General features: G+C 39.9%; 1 protein-coding gene and 2 long non-coding RNA genes across 6 annotated transcripts in view; 2 read left to right on the forward strand and 1 right to left on the reverse strand.

The window, feature by feature from the left end:
- LOC102802301 (uncharacterized) overlaps positions 1-26,182 on the forward strand; it is a 47,463-nt gene that overhangs the window by 19,458 nt on the left and 1,823 nt on the right. Inside the window, exons 4-14 of one of the 4 annotated variants that reach the window (XM_085495359.1) lie at positions 185-443; positions 993-1,240; positions 1,478-1,594; positions 1,879-1,947; positions 2,217-2,279; positions 5,357-5,536; positions 6,045-6,161; positions 15,323-15,504; positions 20,707-20,764; positions 21,659-21,730; positions 23,004-23,049. In XM_085495359.1, the coding sequence (XP_085351485.1) occupies positions 185-443; positions 993-1,240; positions 1,478-1,594; positions 1,879-1,947; positions 2,217-2,279; positions 5,357-5,536; positions 6,045-6,161; positions 15,323-15,504; positions 20,707-20,764; positions 21,659-21,730; positions 23,004-23,049 (1,411 nt within the window). The remainder of the gene's footprint in view (positions 1-184; positions 444-992; positions 1,241-1,477; positions 1,595-1,878; positions 1,948-2,216; positions 2,280-5,356; positions 5,537-6,044; positions 6,162-15,322; positions 15,505-20,706; positions 20,765-21,658; positions 21,731-23,003; positions 23,050-26,182) is intronic. The other 3 variants (XM_085495360.1, XM_085495362.1, XM_085495361.1) reach the window with 3 other exon arrangements.
- The window catches only part of LOC146729517 (uncharacterized), a 27,531-nt gene continuing 1,349 nt past the window's right edge, over positions 1-26,182 (reverse strand). The window contains exon 2 of the long non-coding RNA XR_014928101.1: positions 1-421. This is a non-coding gene — a long non-coding RNA (uncharacterized LOC146729517). The remainder of the gene's footprint in view (positions 422-26,182) is intronic.
- On the forward strand, positions 24,370-26,128 carry LOC146729518 (uncharacterized). Its single transcript, XR_014928102.1, has 2 exons — positions 24,370-24,500; positions 25,895-26,128. It is a non-coding gene; the product is annotated as an uncharacterized LOC146729518 (long non-coding RNA).

Here is a 26,182-nt window from a genome sequence, read left to right on the forward strand (position 1 = left end):
TTAACATATGTATGTTATTTTTTATTGCATTATTTAACATCACACCTCGGAATGTTTGACAGATACAGCATTATGACAAAGAGAGATATCTCTCATTCATAATTTGGTTATCAACATACATTGTGAGATCATGAAAACATCAATTGTAATTTGTTGTAAGTTGCTCTTTTTTTGTAATTTATAGAGGAAGCCAACAAACAGAATGGCAAGAAACAAGGGAGAAAGACTCCCATTAGCCGATCAAGTAGTATTGACTCAGCTAGGACGGAAAAGGCTGGCAATGCGGGATGTGTTATAGCTTCTCTGAGTAATAGATTTTATGAAGATATGCGATCACCATCTGGAGAAATCCAACGATGCAGTAGTGCTGGTAGTATAGATGACAATTCTAGGCCACCAACCAGACAAGTTATCCTGCCTACTGTGAAAAGAAACTTTGAACAGTAAGTAAATAGTTTTTAGATCCTCAATATCAACTTTCTTTTACTGAACATCAAGTATGAATTGAATCAAATTAAATCCGCAATAAATAATTCGGTTCAGTTTAATGTGGATTTAAACCTGTCCCTACTTCATATTATTAATAAATTACATTTGAGGTAAGGAACATAAAGACTAGTTGTGATAACTGCGACTATAAAACAAAAAAAAGTTGGTAATGGGATAAAGCAAGTGTCACATATCAGATGGCATTTTCATTTTTTGATTGAAATGTGTCTACCAATATTTCATTCTGTGTACATTGTCGACAAATTTGATTTTCAGTAGGTATTTTGGGTTGTGTATGTCTTTTTTTTTCTATTGCTAAATTCTGATTACTAGTTCTAAATTGTGTCTAAATCCATTTCATCCAGTATTTTTCAAAATTATAAAAATCTTTCATTTTTTTTCTTCATATATTTTTTGTGTGTGGCGAGAACCAGTTGTTCAAAACCATTTAACTGGATTGGGTGAAGAGAGTGTCAACCTGACAATGGTTTATTTATTTTCAGACATGGTATGCCAAGAGATGAAGCATTAGCAATGTCATTAATATCTCCGTCCAGATCTTCCCATTACGAAGACAGCAATGGTATCAGTGATTCACTAGATAAATCCATAACATTACTTAATGAAGATTCACAAATCAGAAATCCAGATAAAAGCTGTTCTACAAAAAACACTGTTTGTCCGTCTGGTGATGGAAAAAAACCAGAAATTGCTAAGAAAGAAAATAAAGATTTAAGGCCATCAAGTAGAAGTAAGTTTACAGTCAGTACTGCACTACTTACTGTTATATAGAAATCAGTGATGCCCATGTGAACACATGACAGTTGAACTATGACATTATCTGGTATGCATTTCAGGGCAGGGTTGGTACAATACTTGGACATAAGAATATGTATTTTTGGTACACAACTATTGAATTAATAAACATTTTCATTTCTCATGATTATACGGTTACATTATCCTAGAGTAATGTTTTTGTTTCTCATAGGTAAAAGTACAAAGAGAGACAAAATTAAAGAACCAACTGTTGCCACAGCAACCTCAATAACAACAGAAGTTGATTCATACTATCTTAGTCACAGTGTAGAACCTAAACATAACCAAGGTATGGTACACATGATTCCTACTATCTTAGTCACAGTGTAGAACCTAAACATAACCAAGGTATGGTACACATGATTCCTACTATCTTAGTCACAGTGTAGAACCTAAACATAACCAAGGTATGGTACACATGATTCATACTATCTTAGTTACAGTGTAGAACCTAAACATAACCAAGGTATGGTACACATGATTCATACTATCTTAGTATATCTATATCTATTCATGCTATCTGATCCGAGCTGTATTGCCAAACCCCTTTCATGCTTATTACTCATTCCACAGAAAAAAGGCGAGACAAAGATAAAGAATTGAAGAAGTCTGGCACCACGCGAGGAGATTCATCATCTGCAGGTGGGTTTGTATATCAATTCACTATGTTCAATTACCCACCATAGACTCCGGTCAGTCAAAATAACTATTTTGAACTGTAGGCATTAATCAGCCATTCTGCTGGTGACGGAGAGATAGAATCTAGATAGAATCTAGGTCAGGGGAAGCCCCATGACCCCAAGATTGTTTTCTCTTACGTCACAAACCATGTGACCAAGGTAATGTGGCAGCGCCATCATACCCTGACATTCACTCTTTCTTTATCTCTGCACCGTCGGGATGAAATCTAGCAGCTCTGCCTGGAAAGCCTGCCTTTTCCTGTCCGTGTCCAGCGGTAGCCGACACTGTGGCTGGTAGGATAAGTTTTCCTTATTATTTTTACCCCCGTGTCGATTTCCCCCTTTGTGTGTATAATTGTTCACAACAAAGAAAATAAAACCTGGCGACACAATTTAACCACGTCGTTGGTTTCTTTGCGTCACCTTTTCCAACTGTATTTCGCTTCCCTCATGCATGTCGTGTTCATTTTTATGTTTTATCAATGTATTCAGAAATAGATAGATGTAATGACAGCACCAGGGGCTCGCCACCGGTTTTGTCTCCTTGTTTGTCTCACTGTGTAGTGGTTATTATCAGAATTTACCAGCATAGAGCCCGCATCCGAAATGCTATTTTTCCCGTGACTGTGTGCAGTGTTTTTGCCTTGAAGGCGTGTGTTTTCACTGGAGACTGGCCGCGTCGCTCGTATTTTCACAGCAAGGTCGTGCGTCCAGTAAAAGTTGGTTAAAGTGAGTTGCGTGTTGGCATGAGTGGAAAGTCCTCATGCTCGGCTACCGGTACTTCATGTACTGAGACTTCGAGTAGGAGGCCTGATGGTGGTGGTATCGTTATTTTACGGCCTCACCCCCGCTGATCGGAGGGCACCCTCACAGTCTGTGTTTTCAGGCGGTGGTTTACCCGATTTTACCGGCTACATCAAGGCTGTGCCCCTGGAAGTCTTTTCTCCTATGAGGCCTGTTGCGGGTCCCTTTGTGGATCCTTCCTCGCACGGCGCCGGGTTTGCCTCCGAGATGAGGGCTTTGGTCGAAGGACTGTCAGGGCAAATCAGATGCAGTTAAAGCGAGCTGTCTCCACTGCGACCCCTCGGTCGGCGAGCAGGAAAAAACACAAAAGCATCGCTCGCATTCAAAACATGTCTCTTCCGGGGAACCCCCTGTTCCCAGCCGTGACTCTCTCGCTGATTTGAGTGAGGCCGAGGCTCAGGCTAGTTGGACCGGGTCTCTATTGGGACTTCGGGCACTGAATGTCAATGGGGATGCTGGCAGCCAAGCCTCCGATTTTGGGACAGGGTATTTGGGTCAGGGCACACATTGCACCTCCTCTCTACTTTCAGCCAGCCAGGGCTCGTCGCGCGGTAGCGGACTCAGGAATTCACCCTTGAGTCCGGGCTCCGCTGTGGGCTTTGTCTTCCTTCTTACCAACCCACCGGCGTCCTCAGAGGGCACTGACCCTGTCATGAGACGCACAGTCGAACACGCTCTCGCTCACATATTTAAGTTTAAAGGAGACAGTTTGCTCGTGTCAGATACAGATTGCGCCTATGTAGTCCGGTTTGGAGGCAGCAATTGACATTCCCTTGACTTTCGAGGTGGTGAAACACTGTTACAGGATACCGCTGAAATCTCCCCCGTCAGTGTCTCCCCATTGGGGGCCCTGCCAGGGGACTCCTGCAAGGCGGAAGCAATCAGACAGGAAGTAGGCAGTTTGCTGGAAAAGGGCGCCACACACAAGGTAGATCAGCCAGCATTAAGTCCAGGCTTCTACTCAAATGTAGGCGTCAGTCAGAACTGGGGGCATTGTCCTTCTTGGACAAGTGTGCCGCCGTTATGGACGATCAAGTTGTGCTAAAGACACGAATCAGGTTTCTCGCCAAGAACCAAATCCCAGGACACGATCCTCAGTCGATCATCATCCCCCGGCTGTCAAATATTGTCAGCCCGGAAGATCAGGAGGAATTGCTTCTCTGCCCGGTTCGAGCACTGAGTTGCTACGAAAACAGTACTAGGGATTCGAGATCGGGATGCCAAGCACATGTTTTTGTGTTACGGCCCAGGCAGGCAGGATAGGCCGGCCTTCCCGACTTCCATTGCCAGGTAGACTACTGCAACTGTATTAGAGGTCTATAACACTTTAACTTCCTCGACACAGAGCTTGCAGAGACACCAAGTAAGAACGCATGAGGTCCGTGCGATTGCTAACTCACTAGCGCTAGCATATACTGAGGGCAGGCTTCTGGAGAATGCAAATCGTCTTTATCAACTACTACCTAAGAGACTCCCAATCCATTGAGGAGGGCCTCTTTGGTTGCTGTCTTAGCGAGTCAGACTCTGGTTGCTGACCCAGCCCGAACGACCACAAGGGTCCCTGCACCTAGGCTATAAGTCAGTCTCAGCATCTTTGCGAACAGATTTCTCTACCGTCAGCACTCCTTGGAAGTTTCCAGGTCTCGTCTTTCGGCCTATGTCCTCATGCAGAACTTTTTTGGTCTTTACTGCGAAAGCATACTACCCCCTGAATTGGGTTTGGGTCTAGCTTTTTCAGGCACACCGAACCCTGTCACCATAGTAGCATTTTTTGACTTTTTGCTCCGGGGACAGCACAGGCAAGGTAAGACACCACCCTCTTTTGGGGTCTTAGCTAGGTGATGAGTGGTAGTTGTAGAATGTATCATCCCGGACTGGGAAAAAAAATGTCATAATTTTTTGTTTTCTCGGAAAACCTGCCACCTATGGGCGTCGCCTACAGTTCAAAATAGTCATTTTAACTGACCGGAGTCTGTGGTGGGTAATTGAACGTAGTGAATTTAGGCAGAGGGTTCTCCGAACCTGCCTATTCACATAGTTCATACCCACCATAGACTCAGGGTTCCTCCCCCAGCCACCCCATTCTTTCCGTAGCGTTAGTCCTCTGTAAGGAGAGAAAGGAATCAGAGTGAATGTCATGGTGTGATGGCGCTGCCACATTACCGGTACCTCGGTCACGTGGTTAGTGACGTAAGGGAAACAAATCTTGGGGTCAAGGGTCTTCCCCTGACCTAGATTTTATCTCTCCGTCATTGGCAGAATTGCTAATTAATGCCTACAGTTCAAAATAGTCATTTTGACTGACCAGAGTCTATGGTGGGTATGAACTATGTGAATAGGCAGGTTCGGAGAACTCTCCGCCTAATTTTGAAATAGTTGTCACCTTTGACCTGACTTCTGTAATAATGGTATGCTGTTATTCAGTGAAATAATTATATTATAAATCTCCCAGCATATAGGCTGCAACAGATTTATACTAATTATATATTCCAGCACTCATCAACTCTGTCACTTTCACACAATCCCACTTGCTCCACCAATTATATGCGTTCCATATATGTTTTCAGAAAAAATTAAGAAAAGAGAAAAATTGAAAGAAAAATATAAATCAAATACAGAGGAAGTAGATTCATACTATTTAACACATAGTGATGAACATGAGACGAAAGACAGAGTGAAGGAGAAATACAAGTCAAATACAGAACAAGTAGACTCTTATTATCTTACACATAGTCAGAAAACCACAAGTAAGTGAAACATTTTGTAAGCAGTTAGTTTATCATTTTACAGTTAGCTAGGGGGCAATCTACTACCGGGTAATATAGGGGGCTTTTTCTAGACTTTTAGTTTTTGTTTTTTTTCTAAACGTAAAATATACTAGTAAGAACTATGTGTACCGGTATATAACTAATGACAGATTATTCTATTTTTTAGTTATTTTAAAAACAACTTTTTAACAAAATTTGCAATTATCAACTATCAATTGGTGATAAAATCTTAAACTAAATAAAATGTTCATTTACCACCAGTTTCCCCTTTTCATCGCAAATTCACAAAATAGTTCTGCATAATAGTTTGCATTTTCCTTTGAAAGATAATTAAAAGGTAAACTAATAATTGACTCAAATTTTGTCTTTTGGCTCCAAAATTAGTGTTCATTTCCAGTATTGAAGAATATAAGAAAAAAGTGCAGACAAATTTTGGTGAGAAAATCTGGTGGTGAAATAGTTAAAATAAATGTTTTGTCATTGACAGCTCAATCTCAGAAGACTGTATTGAATGTAGAAGGTAAATCATGTAGATCAGAGAGCACTGCGGAAAAAGGTGTTGAACTTTCCACAGCTGATGGTGCTGCTAAGTTAGAATTAGAAGGTATTAATTTTAGCTACAATTTGATATGATATATTGCATAGTTTTGTATTGTTTTCAACGTTCTTGTAAATTATGGGGGTCATATGAAATATTGGCCAAGTGCACAATGTGAGATTGATATAGCAACGTTTGAAAATAATAACTGTTTGATTTATAGATTATACAATGTTTTTATGCATGAACTATTATTGTGGCTAATCACTATTTTCAACCTGTGTTGTCATACATATACAAACATGTACTAAACAATTTATTAACATTGAACAACACTGAATCCAATCATCAAAATTTGTCATCCTGATTAGCATTGAATACTGTCTTCACATATCACCTGCTTAAAGTCTCTACTGAAAAAACAACCGATGATGTATTAACACTAAACAATCATAATCCTTTGGGTATCATTAACACTGAACACTGTTTTGGCAAATTCAGTTCCAGGGTCATTCCCTGACAAATCACACACTTGACACATACAGCAAACATCACATCTTATATAAGCACAAGCATTTATGTCATGATCCAATTCAAGATGGCTGAATGGTGGCCATATAAGTGCTAAAAAAATCATCAAAATCAAGGATTCCTGCCATCTCGGAACTGCATCATGCATGGACATATTTCATTCAAACTCTACATGCCCATTAAACAAAATGGATCCTTGACAGACATCTTTTTTTCCACCCAGATTTTATTCGAAATGACTCACTGATGGCATATTTTGTTTTTATCGAATGCTGTTTTTGAAGCCATATTGCTAACATGGCTGAACTCAGGGGGGGTGGCACGAGAGGGCGCCATCCGATCTGAAACTTTTCGAACTTTTCGACGTCAGTCGTCCGTAGCCCATCGTCAAAACAACAACGTCCCGTTTACGAACAGATGAAATAATTTCAGCAATTTCCTTACAGAATAATCCTCAACAAAACTTAGAAACATTTCATAGACAAATACAGGTTCCAAAACCAGTTTGACAGCACAATTTCTTGCTGGAGCCCGAGTTCCACGCGTGATTTCAAATCTGTTCCGTTTCAAACTGCGCATGCACACACACTGTGGTTTCTCGAAATGCATACTAATTAGGTACAGTACTCATTTCGCCCAACCTCCCGCCCGCTTCCGGATTTCGATCTTTTTTTTTTCGCTCGCTTTGTTCAATTCGACCGCACAATTTCCGCTTTTTTTTTCAACCGCGCAAATCCGGAAGTATCCGCTCGCGCAATCGCTCGCTCGCTCACTCGCCTGACAGCGCAATCGCCCGCATTTACAGTTCATTACCTACTGTTTCATGTACAAGTGTGTCACTTTTGTTTTTATGATGTTAAAATAAGAATAAATACAAACAGAAATTTATAGAATGACCGTTGAAAAAATACGGTGGATCACACGGCCATATACAATTGGTAATAATACATACGCGTAATAATAATGTCCACCATAAACAAGATCGAACCAAACATGTGAAATCAAATACGACACTGACACAGACACAACTAATATGAAATAAAACCATTCTATTTTTGGTGGAGAGCGAAAAATGTCTACGGTATTCGTGTGTAGGGTGACGGTTGTCATGTACGCATGGTTTGGGTTTAACACGAGTCTAGTTGTAGTTATGTTAAAATCCGTGGCACCTATAACAATTGAAGAATATCTGCAGGAATAGTAAGACTGTGAAAAAAACGACTGATCGATTGTTATAAAATGACCGTAGTGTACAATTTGTCAAACAAATACAATACTTGCAAATGTAATGTCGGCCAGCGCCCATCTTAAGGTAGCGAGAAGGTTTTGTGACGTTTTTAAATAAAACATTCTCTATCTGTTGTCTCGTTCAGAACAGTAATTTAGGTTATATATATCAAAAGACTAAGTATAGAGGTGCAAGTTCGCACAAACTGGACAGACATTGTTTACATAATTATCACGTGACATCAAAAATGGCGAACCTTGTAAAAATGACTAAGTCCGCGATTGTGAGAGCACACTGCGGAATTTCCTGGTGAAATTTACGTCATGCATTGTCCGTAATCAAGTCCATTGAAATGCGTCTCCGATAATCAAAAGACCTATTATTCCGATTTCTATGCAGGTTTGTTTTTTTGTCCTCAAATTATTTCATACTTGGCACCTTTAACAGACTATTATTCTGTGACAAAGCATTTTCTTTAAAAACCCAGACATATTTCGCACCATCATTATCTTTTGAACGATAACTGCGAGTTTGAATGTCCTAGTCCGAACGCACTTGATTTGGCGGCGGTCCCAATGAGTCGTTCTCGATCAAAACTTCAACTCGAGAAAAACGCGAAAAACAGTTTTGGTTAATAAAACACTGTAGATTTGCTGCATTATTATAAATATACACTAAAAATGGCCAAACATATTAACCACAGATATCGTATAACTCATAAAGAGTGTCAGATAATGAATAATTTCAAGCTCGAGCGTGAAAAATGAAGAAAACTGCTGGCATTTGAGTCCGCACTCCAGGAACGTTCGGGTTTTCCATTGTTATGCAAACGAACAATGAGGGATAATCCTCTGACAAACATTACTGTCCCACTGTACATGCTGACAGTTTACAAACAAGCTAATCCTTCAAGTGTCTCTGATAAAACATCTAATAAAACGGTTTTCATGGTGAAACAAAATGGCCGATATTTGAAAAAAAATTGCTGTGTCAGAGTGCGACACTGAGTGGCAGATTTTTCTTTGTCTCGTCTGTCAACGCTTTCTTTCTTTTCTTCGCCATTGCGTTAGAAAAAAAATGTATTAGTAAAATAGAATATTGACTTGGAAAATAAAACGATTTAAAAGAAAGTTGTGCAAAGTTACAGTACTCCTTTCGCACAACCTCCCGCCCGCTTCCGCTTTCCAATCACCTTTTCTCTCGCTTTTGCGACCGCTTGTTGAATTCGACCGGACAATTTCCGCTTTATTTTCAACCGCGCAAACCCCGAAATATCACCGCCCACCTGCTCGCTCGCATTTAAAATTCGGACTAACAGAATAATTTCCTAGGTTCACATTGTCTTATAATTGTCTTTCTGGTTTTTATAGATGTTGAACAGCTGACAAAAGTTCAAATACTTTTTGTTTTAACTATATATAATTATATGCACGCAACCTGACCCTTTGACCTCGATTTGGCTTGGACTGAATATTTTATTTTAAACAATATTCTGACATGAAATACAAAATGTATTTCAACACAAGTACGACATGGTTGTCTGGGGTTTCTTTCCTGATTGAGTCTTCGCAATGTGTTTTGTATAATTATTGTTGTTTTCCCTCGATGCTGAAGGACCCTAAAGCTAAATGGCAGTTACATGCATGGGCTGAGTGAAAGAAAATATTTCTAAGCCTAAAATAAAACCTAATATTACACCTCTTTGTGTATTTGTTAATTTTACATATGTTTGTCATGACAGTATGTTTGGAAATATCTAGAAAAATCTCGTCTTTCATTGATAATTTCGATTGTTTGTTTGGAATGTCGATCCCCGTTGGTTTCTCCATACTGAGTTTAGGAAGGACGTCGATTAACACCGTGACAATCAGCCGAGAGAAGACAAAACATTGACCGTAATTCATGGAAATCATGTCCATGATTTGTGGGCTGAAACCCCAAATAATTAATCAAGTATTATTATTTTAATATGTATTTTATTTTACATGGCAAAACTAAACCATGCCCAAAACAGAGCTAGAGTTGTTCGCGGTGAAACAACCGCATTGAAGACGATGCAACTTCAACTAGCCATTTCTTACCTTGAAATAAAAACAATAAAAATTCGGGGAGCATCGGGGAAAATATTAATAATCATCCTTATCAATCGCTTGCTTTATTTTATTTGAATCAATGAAATTCATGATTTTTTTTTTACATTTGTTGGCAACTTCCGCGCTAAAAAAGATTGAAAATGTGGGTGTGGTTATTTTGCAAAGTCCTGTTGGTAATACGGACAAATATGGTTCTGTGACCCAGATCGTGCTCCGATCAGGTGACTCAGCCAATCAATGATGTTGTAACAAAGCATATTTGACACTAATTGAAGGGTCGTCGTACAATCCAATCACCGGCATCGAATCACATAGTTTTTGTGCTGTGACAGGCTTCAAAATTATTCGCTGAAAAACATATATTTTGACAAACTGATGGAATTTGACCTTAGTTCAAAAAGAAAATACTAGGCTAAGATACATTAGAGCTCACGCGAATCAGTTTTCTCTGCAAGTTGTGAAATAAAGTAAACCAGAGTAGCGTCGATGATTTTCAGCCCTGAAGGACTTCCTTGTGAATCCTGAGTTTTGAATTGTTCATCGACTGGCCACCAAATAGTTATGGCTATAACTAAATTTGACACGTTTTTCTTTTAAGCCCAATAAATTATTCATACATGTCAAGCTCTGTTCGATTTTTTTAGGGCATGTGGCCGTTTTTAGTCGAAAATATTTTTTGTGGGAACACTTTTGCGGTACGTATACGGTATAGACCGAGCTCATTCAATGATCGTGACTTAATTTTAAAAATTGAATGTCAAATTTTACCAGACATGGACCGATGTGGATTCGGTATCGTTATTTTTGGAATTAATCACTAACATTTCCTCGTTTCTCTGCTGTGTCAAAAGGAGTTACCTAGGCTTTTTTCACGTAACTGTCTCATTAAAATAAAAAAAAATATTACATCTAGAACAAGCACCCAAAACACGTAACAAGAGGTCCCAGTTCAGTTGCTTTCACGATACAAGTGTAATACAACTATTAGATTTGAAGTGTCGTTCAGAATGTAATAATAGTTAATACTAGTTGTATGTTCACACTTTACTATCAAAACCACCATTTCGACCACCCATGTGCCAGTTTTCAGTGTTTGGGTGAGCGGTCAATGTTTTCAATGAGCGAGCGAGCTGTCGGTTTCAATTTATTACGAATAAAAACTTAAGTTTATACATACAATGTACGATCATTGTTATTCCAGCGGTCGGTTGGCAAGCGAACGATGTTTCTGAAGCCAGCCATAGCAGGAGCGAGCGAGCGAACAAAAGCGAACACGAGCGAGCGGAAACAAAGTGGCCGGTTTCCGGTCGGAAAGCAGCGAGCGGTCGGAAATTAAGCAATAAGCGGTCGAAAAAAAAGCGATAAGAGCGGGAGGTTGGGCGGAATGAGTACTGTAACTTGTCACTGTAAAAAAGTCACCGAAACCATTTTGAGCAATAGTACTAGAATGAAATATAAACATTCTGCATTCTCCATGAATTTCCTAACTTGCTATGATCATGGTAAAGAGAAAACCTGTGCATACTTTCAACAGTTAGCTGGAGTCTGATCGAAAACATGCCTCAAAAAATACCTTTACGTCATTTTCCCAATCATTTTTTCAGCTCGTAACGATAGAATCAGTCACTTTAGGAGTTATTTATAGGTCAAAATTTTGACCATTCTCACGTCTTTCTCACGTACGTGAGTTGGGCCGGAAATTAGCCGTTGTCACGTAATTACTTTTTCGGGCGGGAGTTTGACAGTTTCTGGTCAGTTCTCATGTGCGTGAGAATGGCTGTTTTTTAATGCGTTCTCACGTGAAAAAGAAACATTGCATTAGAGTCCGATCTCACGTGCGTGAGAATGGAACGCAAAAACCCTATAAGGGATCTCACGCATTTTCCTTTCCCATGTGAGAACGAACTAAAAAAATACAATTCTCACGCACGTGAGATTGGGTTCTAACGTAATGTTTCTTTTTCAAGTGAGAACGCACTAAAAACAATCATTCTCACGCACATGAGATTGGGACGCAAAACCCCATTCTCCTTCCCAGAGTTCCTTGCGGTTAGATCGCCGAAAGTATCTCTGCCACCACACACCGCCATTTTGTGGTGAAACACCACAAGACTTTTACTACGCGTATCATTTGCGTATTTTTGTTATTGGATGGCTTTCGTGTTGATTTATTCCTACTGGAAAACAAGTTTTAAAATATTTCGTCGATAGCTGATAATGATTTTTTCGTAAACACACTGAAAACGGTGAAATAGTTATAATTTACAAAAGAAAATAATTTCATCGCGGAATAACGGTAACTAAGGTGTTACTCGGTTCATCAAGCCTCAGACTAGTAATACAACAGACTCGCAACGGCTATTGTTTAAGGTGTTAATCGGCTTAATTGTATATGCTATGCGTGCCACGCTCTGTAGCATTGGCATAGACACCATCGAAGTTTACCGAGCACTGGATATTCTGCACACTTCGCGCTCCTTCGGAAATTGCGTATTTCTTCGTAAAACAGATCCGGATATATTTAAAAAAATGGGAGATGCGTTCTGGACATTTTGACCTTTGCAGCTGTGTAAGAATTTTAAGAATCGACCAAGAATCAGGGGAGTTACAAGTAACTGAATGTTTTAGTGTTTACCTCAAATAGTTTTTGAATATATAATGAGCAACTTTGAAACGATATTTCTCGCTGTTGCGGATTTTGCGGAAGGTTTCCAATATTTTTCCGGAGAGAGCTTATCGCTGCATTTTGAACGATCATACTTCTTTGTGTGTTACCCGTTTTGTTTTCGTGTTCCGGGATGCCGAAACATGAGATAGCTAGTGTCATGTACATATATCTCTCAGCGTATCAGCGTGATCCAGTAACGGTAAAAACTGGAGGTGCGTTATTTTTGTCACGTTCGACTTCATAGTACGCGATCTACGTGTTGTTCAGTGACTGTTTCAATTTTCTATTGTGTGTCAGTATTGTTGCTATTTCGAGTTTCACTGATTTTGTTTGACTTCCGTCATAGTTTTGTATAAAAATAGCCCAGTGTATTTATTTTTATTCCTAATTTCAGGAAATGAAAAACACGAGATCGATCAGGGGTTGCAAAGTTCTACAGAGAAATTGTCATTATCTTCGTCAAAATGTTCTCCTAAAATAGCTTCCCACTCGTAATTATCGTCTTCAGATTCGCCAAATTTTTCCGTAAATGCCATTTTCGAAGTTCACTGACAACTCCTGTCGTCTATGTCACTTCCTGTCTTTATGTCTCGCGATGCATCGCGATAGTTGATTGTAATATGAATAGATCTCGCGTTATTTTGTGAGATCTAATGAAAATGTTGTTGCTCAGCAACGTTTACTCGGTACGATAAGAACTGATAACCTAAACAAACGTGGCACGCATTACTTCAAAAGAAAACGCCGCGTTGCGAGTCTGTTGTATTACTTGTCTGAGATCAAGCTGACGGCCCTGTCGATCGCTAGGCGAAGACATATGAAGAAAGGAAAGTACTTCGTGGTATTGACAGCAAACACGTTCTATTGCCACTCCGTTTGTGCCAAGGAAAGTAAAAATATGAGCTTCTCACTATGAAAACAGCCAGAATCTACAAACAACGCGCACACTTTAGTTAGGTTCGAAAATCGAACACCTGCATTGCAATGTATTTGGTACGCGTCTTTGAAAGTAGTACCACTGTGACGCATCGACCAATCAACAACAAGCATAAGATCGCGTGGTGGCAGAGATATATTCGTAATAGAACTCTGCCTGGGGAGATTGGCAAAACCCTATAAGGGATCTCACGCATTTTTAATATTTACACATGCATCTGTTTCAGAATTTGATTCAAGATCGTCATTTCATTCTAGAAATGCATTATGGATGTCATGGGAAGAAGAAAGGAAAGAATTGCACAAATAAACTTGCTCCACTTTGTATTATGTCTGTCACATGAGTGTAAATAATAATGTGGCATTAATGTTGACAGTCACTTAAAACTGACAGGACTTTATAACTTTAACTACCGTACTTCACGGAGTATAAGCCCAGGGGCGTTTAAAACTGTGACCATCTTCCCAACCTCGAAACATTATCCAAATTACATTTTCCGTTCACAGCGCCGGTCTCGGAAGAATATTACGTCTTTTTGAGGAAAAAATTATTAAATGATTTCAATAACACTTTTTACAATGAATAGCATATTCATAAAAATACAAACATTTTATTACAATATGATTTACATACTGTCTGAATTTATGATGCAAAAATGGGTAAGGTCTGAAGGAAAACGGTAAAAGGCAAGGTCGTACGCAAACTCGATACAAAGCTATTTCCGCCAGGGTTTCATCATAGTTTGATCTGAACAACTTCCTTTGACAGGTCACGTCTTTCATTAATCAATAAAAATGCTGTGTCATACAGTCAAAGTTTCCGATTATTGACGAACTATTTTTTTTTCAACGCAATGCAGAAATGAATTACCGCGATTTTAAAATGCGATCTGTTAACACTGATTTCGACAAAAACAGTGACGTTTGATTTGCAATTTTGGAAAGGTAAACTGAGGGTAAGGGAAGTATTCACACCTTTCACGGCGAAGAATAGTTTGTCGTTCACATTCCATTCACGATAGTCTCAATAAACAAGATTATTCGAAAAATGGAAACAATGATCAGTGACCAGGTTTCACGACAACATTTTTGCCATTTGGAAAACTACTACTCGAAAGAAATATGGATTATTTCAGTATTTTAACATCGGGGTGAACCCCGCGTAAATAACAGAATAGAAAATGTGTGAACTATGTCACGTACTTTCACTCGTCGTGCACTCTGTAATTAATGCAAGTTTTCTCTTAAAAACTGGAACCAAACTACCGTACCAATCATGATTTTTATGCAATGAAATACACTTTTACATGCATATTTTAATAAATGTCGTCGATGCCTGGTAAAAACACCCTGGGCCTATACTCGACGATGCCCTCAACTCCTTGATTGTTGAGATTCTATCCAATATGGCTGACTGGCAAGCCTGTTTGTTCGATGGAAATTGGCATTTTCACAATTCTGCTTTATCTCACTGTCCAATTACATGTAGCTACAAATTTGGTTTACAGACAATTGTGTTCTATATGTGGCACAAAAAGTTTATCTGTGTTGTTTATCCAAGTTTATCCATGTTTATCCAAGATGGTTCATGAAGCAGCCCTTTTGTTTTACATTTTGCCATACACATTTGGACTCGCACATTTTAAATTGTCCGGCAGTCCATTTTGTTCACAGCATATAATTAGTACATGCATTTGTACAACAGGGGCTTATAAAATACAAGAACAGATGAAGCTGTGGCATTCTCAATAGCTTGTTTCTATTATTTCAGCATCTCAAAGTAAGAACCCAGAATCATCTGTTACTATGGAAACTGGAACAATACAGAAAGTGAAAAAGACTGAACATAAAGTTGATGATTCAGAGGATAGTGATGATGACACCAGTGAAGATGAAAGTTCTGATGAGGAGGAAGAAGAAGAGAGAAAAGCACCATTTGAGCTGCTTGGAGAGGTATGGTTAATTTCAATTTTAGGCCCTCCTTGCAATGTATACAACACAAAAGACCCACTAACTAAACAAGATTGTTATTATGTCAAGTATTGACCATCAATTAGATTATTAATATAAACCATCAACACATATCATCCATACATTTAGTACCAATAATTTATTCACAATAAATTATTACCACTACTTTGACTGCTTCATTATAGTACTCAGTGTAATTTTATTGCTACATGTACTCTGATAACAACTCTGATAATGCTTCCCTTGCTTCCAAGCTTGAATAAACAATAAATTTGTGCCTGTATCTGTCTGTACGTCCCTGTATCTGTCTGTACGTCCCTGTATCTGTCTGTACGTCCCTGTATCTGTCTGTACGTCCCTGTATCTGTCTGTACGTCCCTGTATCTGTCTGTACGTCCCTGTATCTGTCTGTACGTCCCTGTATCTGTCTGGATGTCATTTTGGTATAAATTAATCTCGCAATATGCAGAAGTACTCATTTGATGATCATATTCAATATGACTGAATGTCAACCATTTTAATGTTAAAAAATCATCATAATCAAGCATCAGCTTCTGGATCAATACTTCTGACATATTTATGTTCCAACTATATTACTATAAACAAAACTATATATCTTTGATAACTAACGGGAACTGTGTCATTCACGGCTTGTTATATCTTTGTTTCACCTTCATGCATGTCATTTTGTTTTTCAGATCAGATTCAAAATGGCTGACTAGTGATCTTTAATGAATGTAGCTCTCAAGCCATATCTCTGACATGCCCTGACTCTCTGGAGCCATATCTCTGACATGCCCTGACTCTCTAGAGCCATATCTCTGACATGCCCTGACTCTCTGGAGCCATATCTCTGACATTCCCTGACTCTCTAGAGCCATATCTCTGACATGCCCTGACTCTCTTGAGCCATATCTCTGACATGCCCTGACTCTCTGGAGCCATATCTCTGACATGCCCTGACTCCCTGGAGCCATATCTCTGACATGCCTTGACTCTCTGGAGCCATATCTATGACATGCCTTAACTCTCTGGAGCCATATCTCTGACATGCCTTGACTCTCTGGAGCCATATCTCTGACATGCCCTGACTCTCTGGAGCCATATCTCTGACATGCCTTGACTCCCTGGAGCCATATCTCTGACATGCCCTGACTCCCTGGAGCCATATCTCTGACATGCCCTGACTCTCTGGAGCCATGTCTCTGACATGCCCTGACTCTCTGGAGCCATATCTCTGACATGCCCTGACTCTCTGGAGCCATATCTCTGACATGCCCTGACTCCCTGGAGCCATATCTCTGACATGCCTTGACTCCCTGGAGCCATATCTCTGACATGCCCTGACTCCCTGGAGCCATATCTCTGACATGCCCTGACTCCCTGGAGCCATATCTATGACATGCCCTGACTCTCTGGAGCCATATCTCTGACATGCCCTGACTCCCTGGAGCCATATCTCTGACATGCCCTGACTCTCTCAAGCCATATCTCTGACATGCCCTGACTCTCTAGAGCCATATCTCTGACATGCCTTGACTCTCTGGAGCCATATTTCTGACATGCCTTGACTCTCTGGAGCCATATCTGTGACATGCCTTGACTCTCTGGAGCCATATCTCTGACATGCCCTGACTCTCTGGAGCCATATCTCTGACATGCCCTGACTCCTTGGAGCCATATCTCTGACATGCCCTGACTCCTTGGAGCCATATCTCTGACATGCCCTGACTCTCTGGAGCCATATCTCTGACATGCCTTGACTCTCTGGAGCCATATCTCTGACATGCCCTGACTCTCTGGAGCCATATCTCTGACATGCCCTGACTCCTTGGAGCCATATCTCTGACATGCCCTGACTCTCTGGAGCCATATCTCTGACATGCCTTGACTCTCTGGAGCCATACCTCTGACATGCCCTGACTCTCTGGAGCCATATCTCTGACATTCCCTGACTCTCTAGAGCCATATCTCTGACATGCCCTGACTCTCTGGAGCCATATCTCTGACATGCCCTGACTCTCTGGAGCCATATCTCTGACATGCCCTGACTCCCTGGAGCCATATCTCTGACATGCCTTGACTCTCTGGAGCCATATCTATGACATGCCTTAATTCTCTGGAGCCATATCTCTGACATGCCTTGACTCTCTGGAGCCATATCTCTGACATGCCCTGACTCTCTGGAGCCATATTTCTGACATGCCTTGACTCCCTGGAGCCATATCTTTGACATGCCCTGACTCCCTGGAGCCATATCTCTGACATGCCTTGACTCCCTGGAGCCATATCTCTGACATGCCCTGACTCCCTGGAGCCATATCTCTGACATGCCCTGACTCCCTGGAGCCATATCTCTGACATGCCCTGACTCTCTCAAGCCATATCTCTGACATGCCCTGACTCTTTGGAGCCATATCTCTGACATGCCTTGACTCTCTGGAGCCATATCTCTGACATGCCCTGACTCTCTACAGCCATATCTCTGACATGCCTTGACTCTCTGGAGCCATATCTCTGACATGCCCTGACTCTCTAGAGCCATATCTTTGACATGCCTTGACTCTCTGGAGCCATATCTTTGACATGCCTTGACTCTCTGGAGCCATATCTCTGACATGCCCTGACTCTCTGGAGCCATATCTCTGACATGCCCTGACTCTCTAGAGCCATATCTCTGACATGCCCTGACTCTCTGGAGCCATATCTCTGACATGCCCTGACTCTCTGGAGCCATATCTCTGACATGCCCTGACTCCCTGGAGCCATATCTCTGACATGCCTTGACTCTCTGGAGCCATATCTCTGACATGCCCTGACTCTCTGGAGCCATATCTCTGACATGCCTTGACTCTCTGGAGCCATATCTCTGACATGCCCTGACTCTCTGGAGCCATATCTCTGACATGCCCTGACTCTCTGGAGCCATATCTCTGACATGCCCTGACTCTCTGGAGCCATATCTCTGACATGCCCTGACTCCCTGGAGCCATATCTCTGACATGCCTTGACTCTCTGGAGCCATATCCATGACATGCCTTAACTCTCTGGAGCCATATCTCTGACATGCCTTGACTCTCTGGAGCCATATCTCTGACATGCCCTGACTCTCTGGAGCCATATCTCTGACATGCCCTGACTCTCTGGAGCCATATCTCTGACATGCCCTGACTCTCTAGAGCCATATCTCTGACATGCCCTGACTCTCTGGAGCCATATCTCTGACATGCCCTGACTCTCTGGAGCCATATCTCTGACATGCCCTGACTCTCTGGAGCCATATCTCTGACATGCCCTGACTCTCTGGAGCCATATCTCTGACATGCCCTGACTCTCTGGAGCCATATCTCTGACATGCCCTGACTCTTTGGAGCCATATCTCTGACATGCCTTGACTCCCTGGAGCCATATCTCTGACATGCCCTGACTCCCTGGAGCCATATCTCTGACATGCCCTGACTCCCTGGAGCCATATCTATGACATGCCCTGACTCTCTGGAGCCATATCTCTGACATGCCCTGACTCCCTGGAGCCATATCTCTGACATGCCCTGACTCTCTGGAGCCATATCTCTGACATGCTCTGACTCTCTAGAGCCATATCTCTGACATGCCCTGACTCTCTAGAGCCATATCTCTGACATGCCCTGACTCTCTGGAGCCATATCTCTGACATGCCCTGACTCCCTGGAGCCATATCTCTGACATGCCCTGACTCTCTGGAGCCATATCTCTGACATGCCCTGACTCCCTGGAGCCATATCTCTGACATGCCTTGACTCTCTGGAGCCATATCTATGACATGCCTTGACTCTCTGGAGCCATATCTATGACATGCCTTGACTCTCTGGAGCCATATCTCTGACATGCCTTGACTCTCTGGAGCCATATCTCTGACATGCCTTGACTCTCTGGAGCCATATCTCTGACATGCCCTGACTCTCTCAAGCCATATCTCTGACATGCCCTGACTCTCTGGAGCCATATCTCTGACATGCCCTGACTCTCTAAAGCCATATCTCGGACATGCCCTGACTCTCTGGAGCCATATCTCTGACATGCCCTGACTCACTGGAGCCATATCTCTGACATGCCTTGACTCCCTGGAGCCATATCTCTGACATGCCCTGACTCTCTCAAGCCATATCTCTGACATGCCCTGACTCTCTGGAGCCATATCTCTGACATGCCTTGACTCTCTGGAGCCATATCTCTGACATGCCTTGACTCTCTGGAGCCATATCTCTGACATGCCCTGACTCTCTGGAGCCATATCTCTGACATGCCCTGACTCTCTTGAGCCATATCTCTGACATACCTTGACTCTCTGGAGCCATATCTCTGACATGCCCTGACTCTTTGGAGCCATATCTCTGACATGCCCTGACTCCCTGGAGCCATATCTCTGACATGCCATGACTCCCTGGAGCCATATCTCTGACATGCCCTGACTCCCTGGAGCCATATCTCTGACATGCCCTGACTCCCTGGAGCCATATCTCTGACATGCCCTGACTCCCTGGAGCCATATCTCTGACATGCCCTGACTCCCTGGAGCCATATCTCTGACATGCCCTGACTCCCTGGAGCCATATCTCTGACATGCCCTGACTCTCTTGAGCCATATCTCTGACATTCCCTGACTCTCTGGAGCCATATCTCTGACATTCCCTGACTCTTTGGAGCCATATCTCTGACATGCCCTGACTCTCTCGAGCCATATCTCTGACATGCCCTGACTCTCTAGAGCCAAATCTTTGACATGCCCTGACTCTCTAGAGCCATATCTCTGACATACCCTGACTCTCTGGAGCCATATCTCTGACATGCCCTGACTCTCTGGAGCCATATCTCTGACATGCCCTTACTCCCTGGAGCCATATCTCTGACATGCCCAGACTCTCTGGAGCCAAATCTCTGACATGCCCTGACTCTCTGGAGCCATATCTCTGACATGCCCTGACTCTCTGGAGCCATATCTCTGACATGCCCTGACTCTCTGGAGCCATATCTCTGACATGCCGACTATTTTAAACATAACAACTCACAAGGACTATGTGATGCAATAAATAATAAAATAATAATCATATGAGATTTTAAACTTTTACTTCTTAACATGTAATTATGGACAGACATGTCATTCAGAATGCAGAAGCTAATATGATTATGTATTTATCTGTCTAGTTCATTGAATCAGTGATGGATGAAGAATGGGAGACTGCATTGAAACTATGTCAGATGAGTAAGTCACAATATTTGTCTTATATTTAATTAAGTATGTACATGTATATATCATTGGTATATGTATCCCAATGTAATTATGTCCACCACTCAAAGATGACAGAGTGCAGCTGTTTATATAGGTGATTGACTGTCCATAAACAATTACATCTTTGACTTCTTTTTAGAAACTACCAGCCCAATTGCTTTGATGCTCATATGTAAATACCTTTGGTGTAATGATTATATGATTAATTCTTTATTTTAGCGGATATTTTTGTAATTTTTTTCTAAAAAATAATATTTTTGACTTCTTTTTGAAAACTGCCTGTCTATTAAATTCACTCTGTTTGAATTTAGACTACATTGTTGAAAGCTAATTGTTATTTGGATTTGCTAAATGACAGGTTTTTGCTTTTTAAGAAGGTACCACTGGTATACTTCTGATTATTAACCTGATTTTAATCACTGTTCACTGGCAATGCTTTTCTGAAGTGCATTATATCTAGGATAACCACTTCACATCAGATGCAGATGGCGGCCATCTTGATTTTTGACCATACTACCATATCTCTAAGACTTATGAACCATATTCATTCATATTTGGCACATACATCATACATGCTAGAATACATGTTCATAATTAGGTCAAAGATGGCTGACTTAGATTTTTGAAAATGTGGTATCCTGGACATGCTTTCTCAATTTTCATTCAAATTTGGTACATTTAATTAAAAACAATTTACCTAGTCACATGACCGGTGATTTTGAGATATATCATAGCAATACATGTTCAAAACAATTCAATTAGGAATCAAATAAAAGACAACAAACTTGCGTTTATTTTGCTTTTTGGTCATATTACTTTATTTTAAGCATGAATAACATTTCTTCTATTTTTTTATTATTTGTGTAGTTCAGTTGTATGAACCTGACAACCCTGAGTGCAAAGAGTTCAAGCCATTAATAGAAGAAATGCTAAGAAGAGGTAAGCAGAGTATTTCCTGTACATACATTTCATATGTTATCGGTACTCAAGTTTCAGTTCAAAATACATTTACCGGATTCTACCGTAAATTCGCCCATCTGAAAAATCGCCCTGGGCGGTTTCACGGCTGGTGGGCCTATATTTGGGGTTTAAATTCTCAAAAAAATTATCATCAATTATTTTTAGGGGGCTTATATTTTCATTGAAATATCCACCTACGCCGATTTTCAACGCCGGCAGTTGGACCACCCAAAACAACAGAAACTACATTTGTATTGCAGAAGCTAATCTAAGTTAAATTTTTATACATTTTATTTCTTGCTGGATTAAAAAGTAGAGAGCGCATTTTTTAACGAACCTCGTGTGCCAAATACAATTGTTTTTTTTTTTTTCATTTTATTAGTAACGAAAGTATATTCTAAATAAAAGAAGTTTCAAATAACAACAAATGCAACTGCATTGCTAAGTAGCAAATGATCGTGGTAGCACAATCCGGTCATGCTGCGTTTTATAATTGTTGATTACTACCTACATGTAGTAATGATTTTAATAACGTGCAAAAAATAAATTTGTTGAATTGTTATGAAATGCAAATAAATTTCAACTTATTTCATCGTAAGCGAATGATTCCGATCACATTTTCAACGCTCGATGCTGTAGAAATGAATATCTGCCATGTTTGACCTGAGATGGTGTTCTTTGACCTAACAGGTCAAATCGATAATTAACCAATGAAAACCATGGATGATGCCAACGTGTTCAAATTACCATAGAACATTTAAATATGTTAATGTTATTGAACTCAGTGTGGAAGAGATTTGCCGATGTTGTTGTACGATCTTTTGGCTAGGATTTTGATTGGAAAGCGGCATGATTTGTTTTTAAATAAAAAAGTTAGTTGTTTTCAAAAGATAAACTGAGCATTTAAAGAATAATTCAACATTATTTACAGCAATAACAGCTCAATGCTAACCCATTCACGCTAGTCGTAATGAACATCACTACGGCGAAACTTTTAGGCATCAGAAAAGATTAAAATAACACCTTAAAAAACTGCCAAAAAATTGCCCTGGGCTATTTCTTTGTCCCTATTTTGTTATTTTAAAAACCCAAACTGCCGTTAAATGGCCCAGGGCGAACTTACAGAAGAGTCCGGTATATCACTTACGATTTCATACAAAAAAATTCTGTTGAAAACCAAGCAAGACACAATTATTCTACTCCATACGACCTTTCAAAATAGTTGAATTTTTGTTTGTTTTTCTTTCAACAGAGAGAGAATATGAATTGTGGGGCAGTGATGATGAATCAGATTCAAGGTATGACCATGTATCTTTTTATTTCCTATTCAGATCTAAAGTTTTGTGGTCTGACAGATTTTTTTACAAAAACTGTTGGTTATAGATAGTTTTTATCTGCAATCAAGTCTTATGGTCATGTGACCCATTGTTGAACCACTACTTTAATTTCTGTAAATCTGTAAATTGACAACACATGTATTCATCTGCTGAATGTATACTGAAATTGTATTAGCTACAAATGACTGTACATAACCTTGGCTAATACAATGGTTAAAAGTGTGCATCTTTAGCCACTGTACAACATCTAGAGTAATCAAGGGGTTCCACAATTGAAAGGCATTTTGGATTTCAATGAACATTCTTGGGGAAATAGATGGCTTGAAATCATCATTTTGATTGTCACATGGTTGAATTATTTTTTAGCAAATGTACAAAACATATCTAGTATTTAATATGTAAGTTAACCTACATGGGCAATGCAACTGATCCTATTAAATCCTTAATGTTTTTCATGGTGCAAGTCTGAAATACTCAAAAGTGTGGGTTTATAGATATAAACCCAACGTTTTGATCAGAGTCTTGTAAATTGCACTCAGGCACAAGGGAGCTTCCTTGTGCAATTTACTTGACTCTAACCAAAACTGTGGGCTTATATCTGTGAACCAACATTTTCCACTAGTGTTTCTGTCTGTCTGTCTGTCTGTCTGTCTGTCTGTCTGTCTGTCTGTCTGTCTGTCTGTCTGTCTGTCTGTCTGTCTGTCTGTCTGTCTGTCTGTCTGTCTGTCTGTCTGTCTGTCTGTCTGTCTGTCTGTCTTCATGCCTGTCCATCCATACTTATGGGCATGTGTGTGTGTGGTGATAGATGTGTATATCAATTTTTTTATAACAATATCTCAAGAACTACTGCTTCGATAGTAAAACAATTTGATACAATGCACCTCATGTTCGTTTCCAAAATTAATTATTCCTGGTACAAATCCATGCATTGGGTAACCATTTGTTTGTTGTGTTTTTTCACACTGGTTATACACATGGCATCTGCTGCTTGTGTTTGATCATAATAATTTTTTGTGCATATTAATTAGCCTTCGCAGACGAAGTCTGCCGAAGGCTTATAGATTGGGTTCTGTCCGTCCGTCCGTCCGTCTTTTACCTCTTATAACTTTGATATGCTCTGTTCATTTATTTTCCAAGTTGGTGCAAATTTTATTCTCAATGCCATGCATATGCACGCCAAGTATTTGATTCGCCAAAGTTTCATTGTGTTTTTCTGTGATTTTCAACATTTAGCTAGTACAAGTGCCGAAATTTGCTGGAAAAATCCGAGTTTTCACAAGAGAACTGGCATACCGTATTGCGCATGCGCCAGTCTAACCGCTGAGGAAATCGCCGTCGATTTCGTCTGAGAATATTGTATTCTGGGACTGTATCTTTCTTTGCACAAGGCTTACATAGATTAAATCTCAAAGGTAAGAAACTGTGCTTTTGGTATTTATTATGAACTTTGATTTATTCTTTTGTGTGTCCTGACTTTAGTGAGAAACGATCGCACAGTGTCACACTTTGCCAGAAAAACAGTCCTGCTATTAGTTCAAGAACTGGTTATGTAACGTGTAAATCGAAAGTTTATCTCGTCATTAAGGAGGCTTAGGAATAACGTTTGGCATATGAAATACTGGAATAATAAAAACGTAAAAGTTTAGAACACACTGATCGTGATTCTGTTATGTACGATTGCTATTTCCGGTGTTCATTGGCAACTGCTAGCAGATTGAAACTTGGTTTCGTGACGACATATTAGACTAGAATTATCGAGAAAACAAGTCAAGTTCGCCCAACCGTGACTGCTTGAAAGCAATGATGAAATTGAAAAGTACTTTAATTCAATATCAATGAATCTATCATCACTTTTAAATTACCTTTGAAGTAAATATGATACCCGAGTGCGTTATTGCATTCGTGATCGGGACTTCCATGCTCCATGCGGTGTTGGAAGTTTATCGGTAAATCGAACCTCTGTCAACAGAGACACATTTTCCCAATCAGCTATTTATTTCGGTACAGAAGTCAGGGTGGCAATTTCAATGTTTAGCTACCATAATTTATCTCCATTATGAGCAGGAAAATAAATTACGGACCTCGATTGAGATGGATTTAACGGCGGCCATGTTTTTAAGGGATATGTGAAATAATATTAGGGAGGGGGTCAAATTCACGTAATCCTCAATTTTAATGATGTTGACTTAATATTAAAATTTTTTTTTTCAAAACTTCGGATATTATTTTATATAATATTTTAATACAACTACAATATGTTAATTAGTATGCAAATTAATATGCAAATTAGCAGCCAATCTGAGACAATGCAATTCAGTTCAAAGGAAATTTGACATACACTTAGGTTACATGATCACTATCTCTGCTGATTAGTTTTTTATGCACTTCTATCTGCTTTTATATTAAATGTTTTTTTTGTATTTTTCTCAATAGTTTTTTTTTATTACTTTTGATAGCTAGGCATCCATTTGGTTCAGCTCAAGTGAAATTTTCGGCACAAGTACTCTGGCTTTTTGCACATTCTTAATATTTTATTTTTGCAGAATCCTGTGAATATTAATTTGACAACTTTGTAGAGTGGAAACTATTGAATTAGTTCATCCCAGACTTTGGTAGAACATGTTTAAAATAGTACAGTGTGAACTGCAATTTCTTTCTGGCTGGTATAAATTTATTAAGTAATATTTTTTCGTACTAAAAAGACTCAAATATCTTTTTTAATTAAATCTTACAGCCAATGGGAGCACATATGCTACAACCTCTGCTTACTTTGGACTAAATGTTTTTTTTTTTTTTTTTTTTTCAGGTGCAGAGCCAGATTTTTTTCTCAGAAAGCAAAGGCACTGGAACTACATGTATTACAAAAACATACCGGTGCTATTCACTGCGTGTCTGACAATTGTTTAAAGTTTCGCAGGTCCTCTTTTTTTTTACTTTGAGAAGTTCTGTCAACCAAAGCATAAATATGTGTTTTCTCTGCACATAAAATTTCACACGATTTGTTAATATTAATGTATGATAATAAAAACTTGATAATATTCTTCTGGATTTTTGTACTTTATTTGTATCATTGTCGTATGAGAAGTAATCTTGT

This window comes from Saccoglossus kowalevskii, chromosome 21 (genome assembly GCF_978046115.1).
Source record: "Saccoglossus kowalevskii chromosome 21, keSacKowa6.1, whole genome shotgun sequence".
NCBI lineage: Eukaryota > Metazoa > Hemichordata > Enteropneusta > Harrimaniidae > Saccoglossus > Saccoglossus kowalevskii.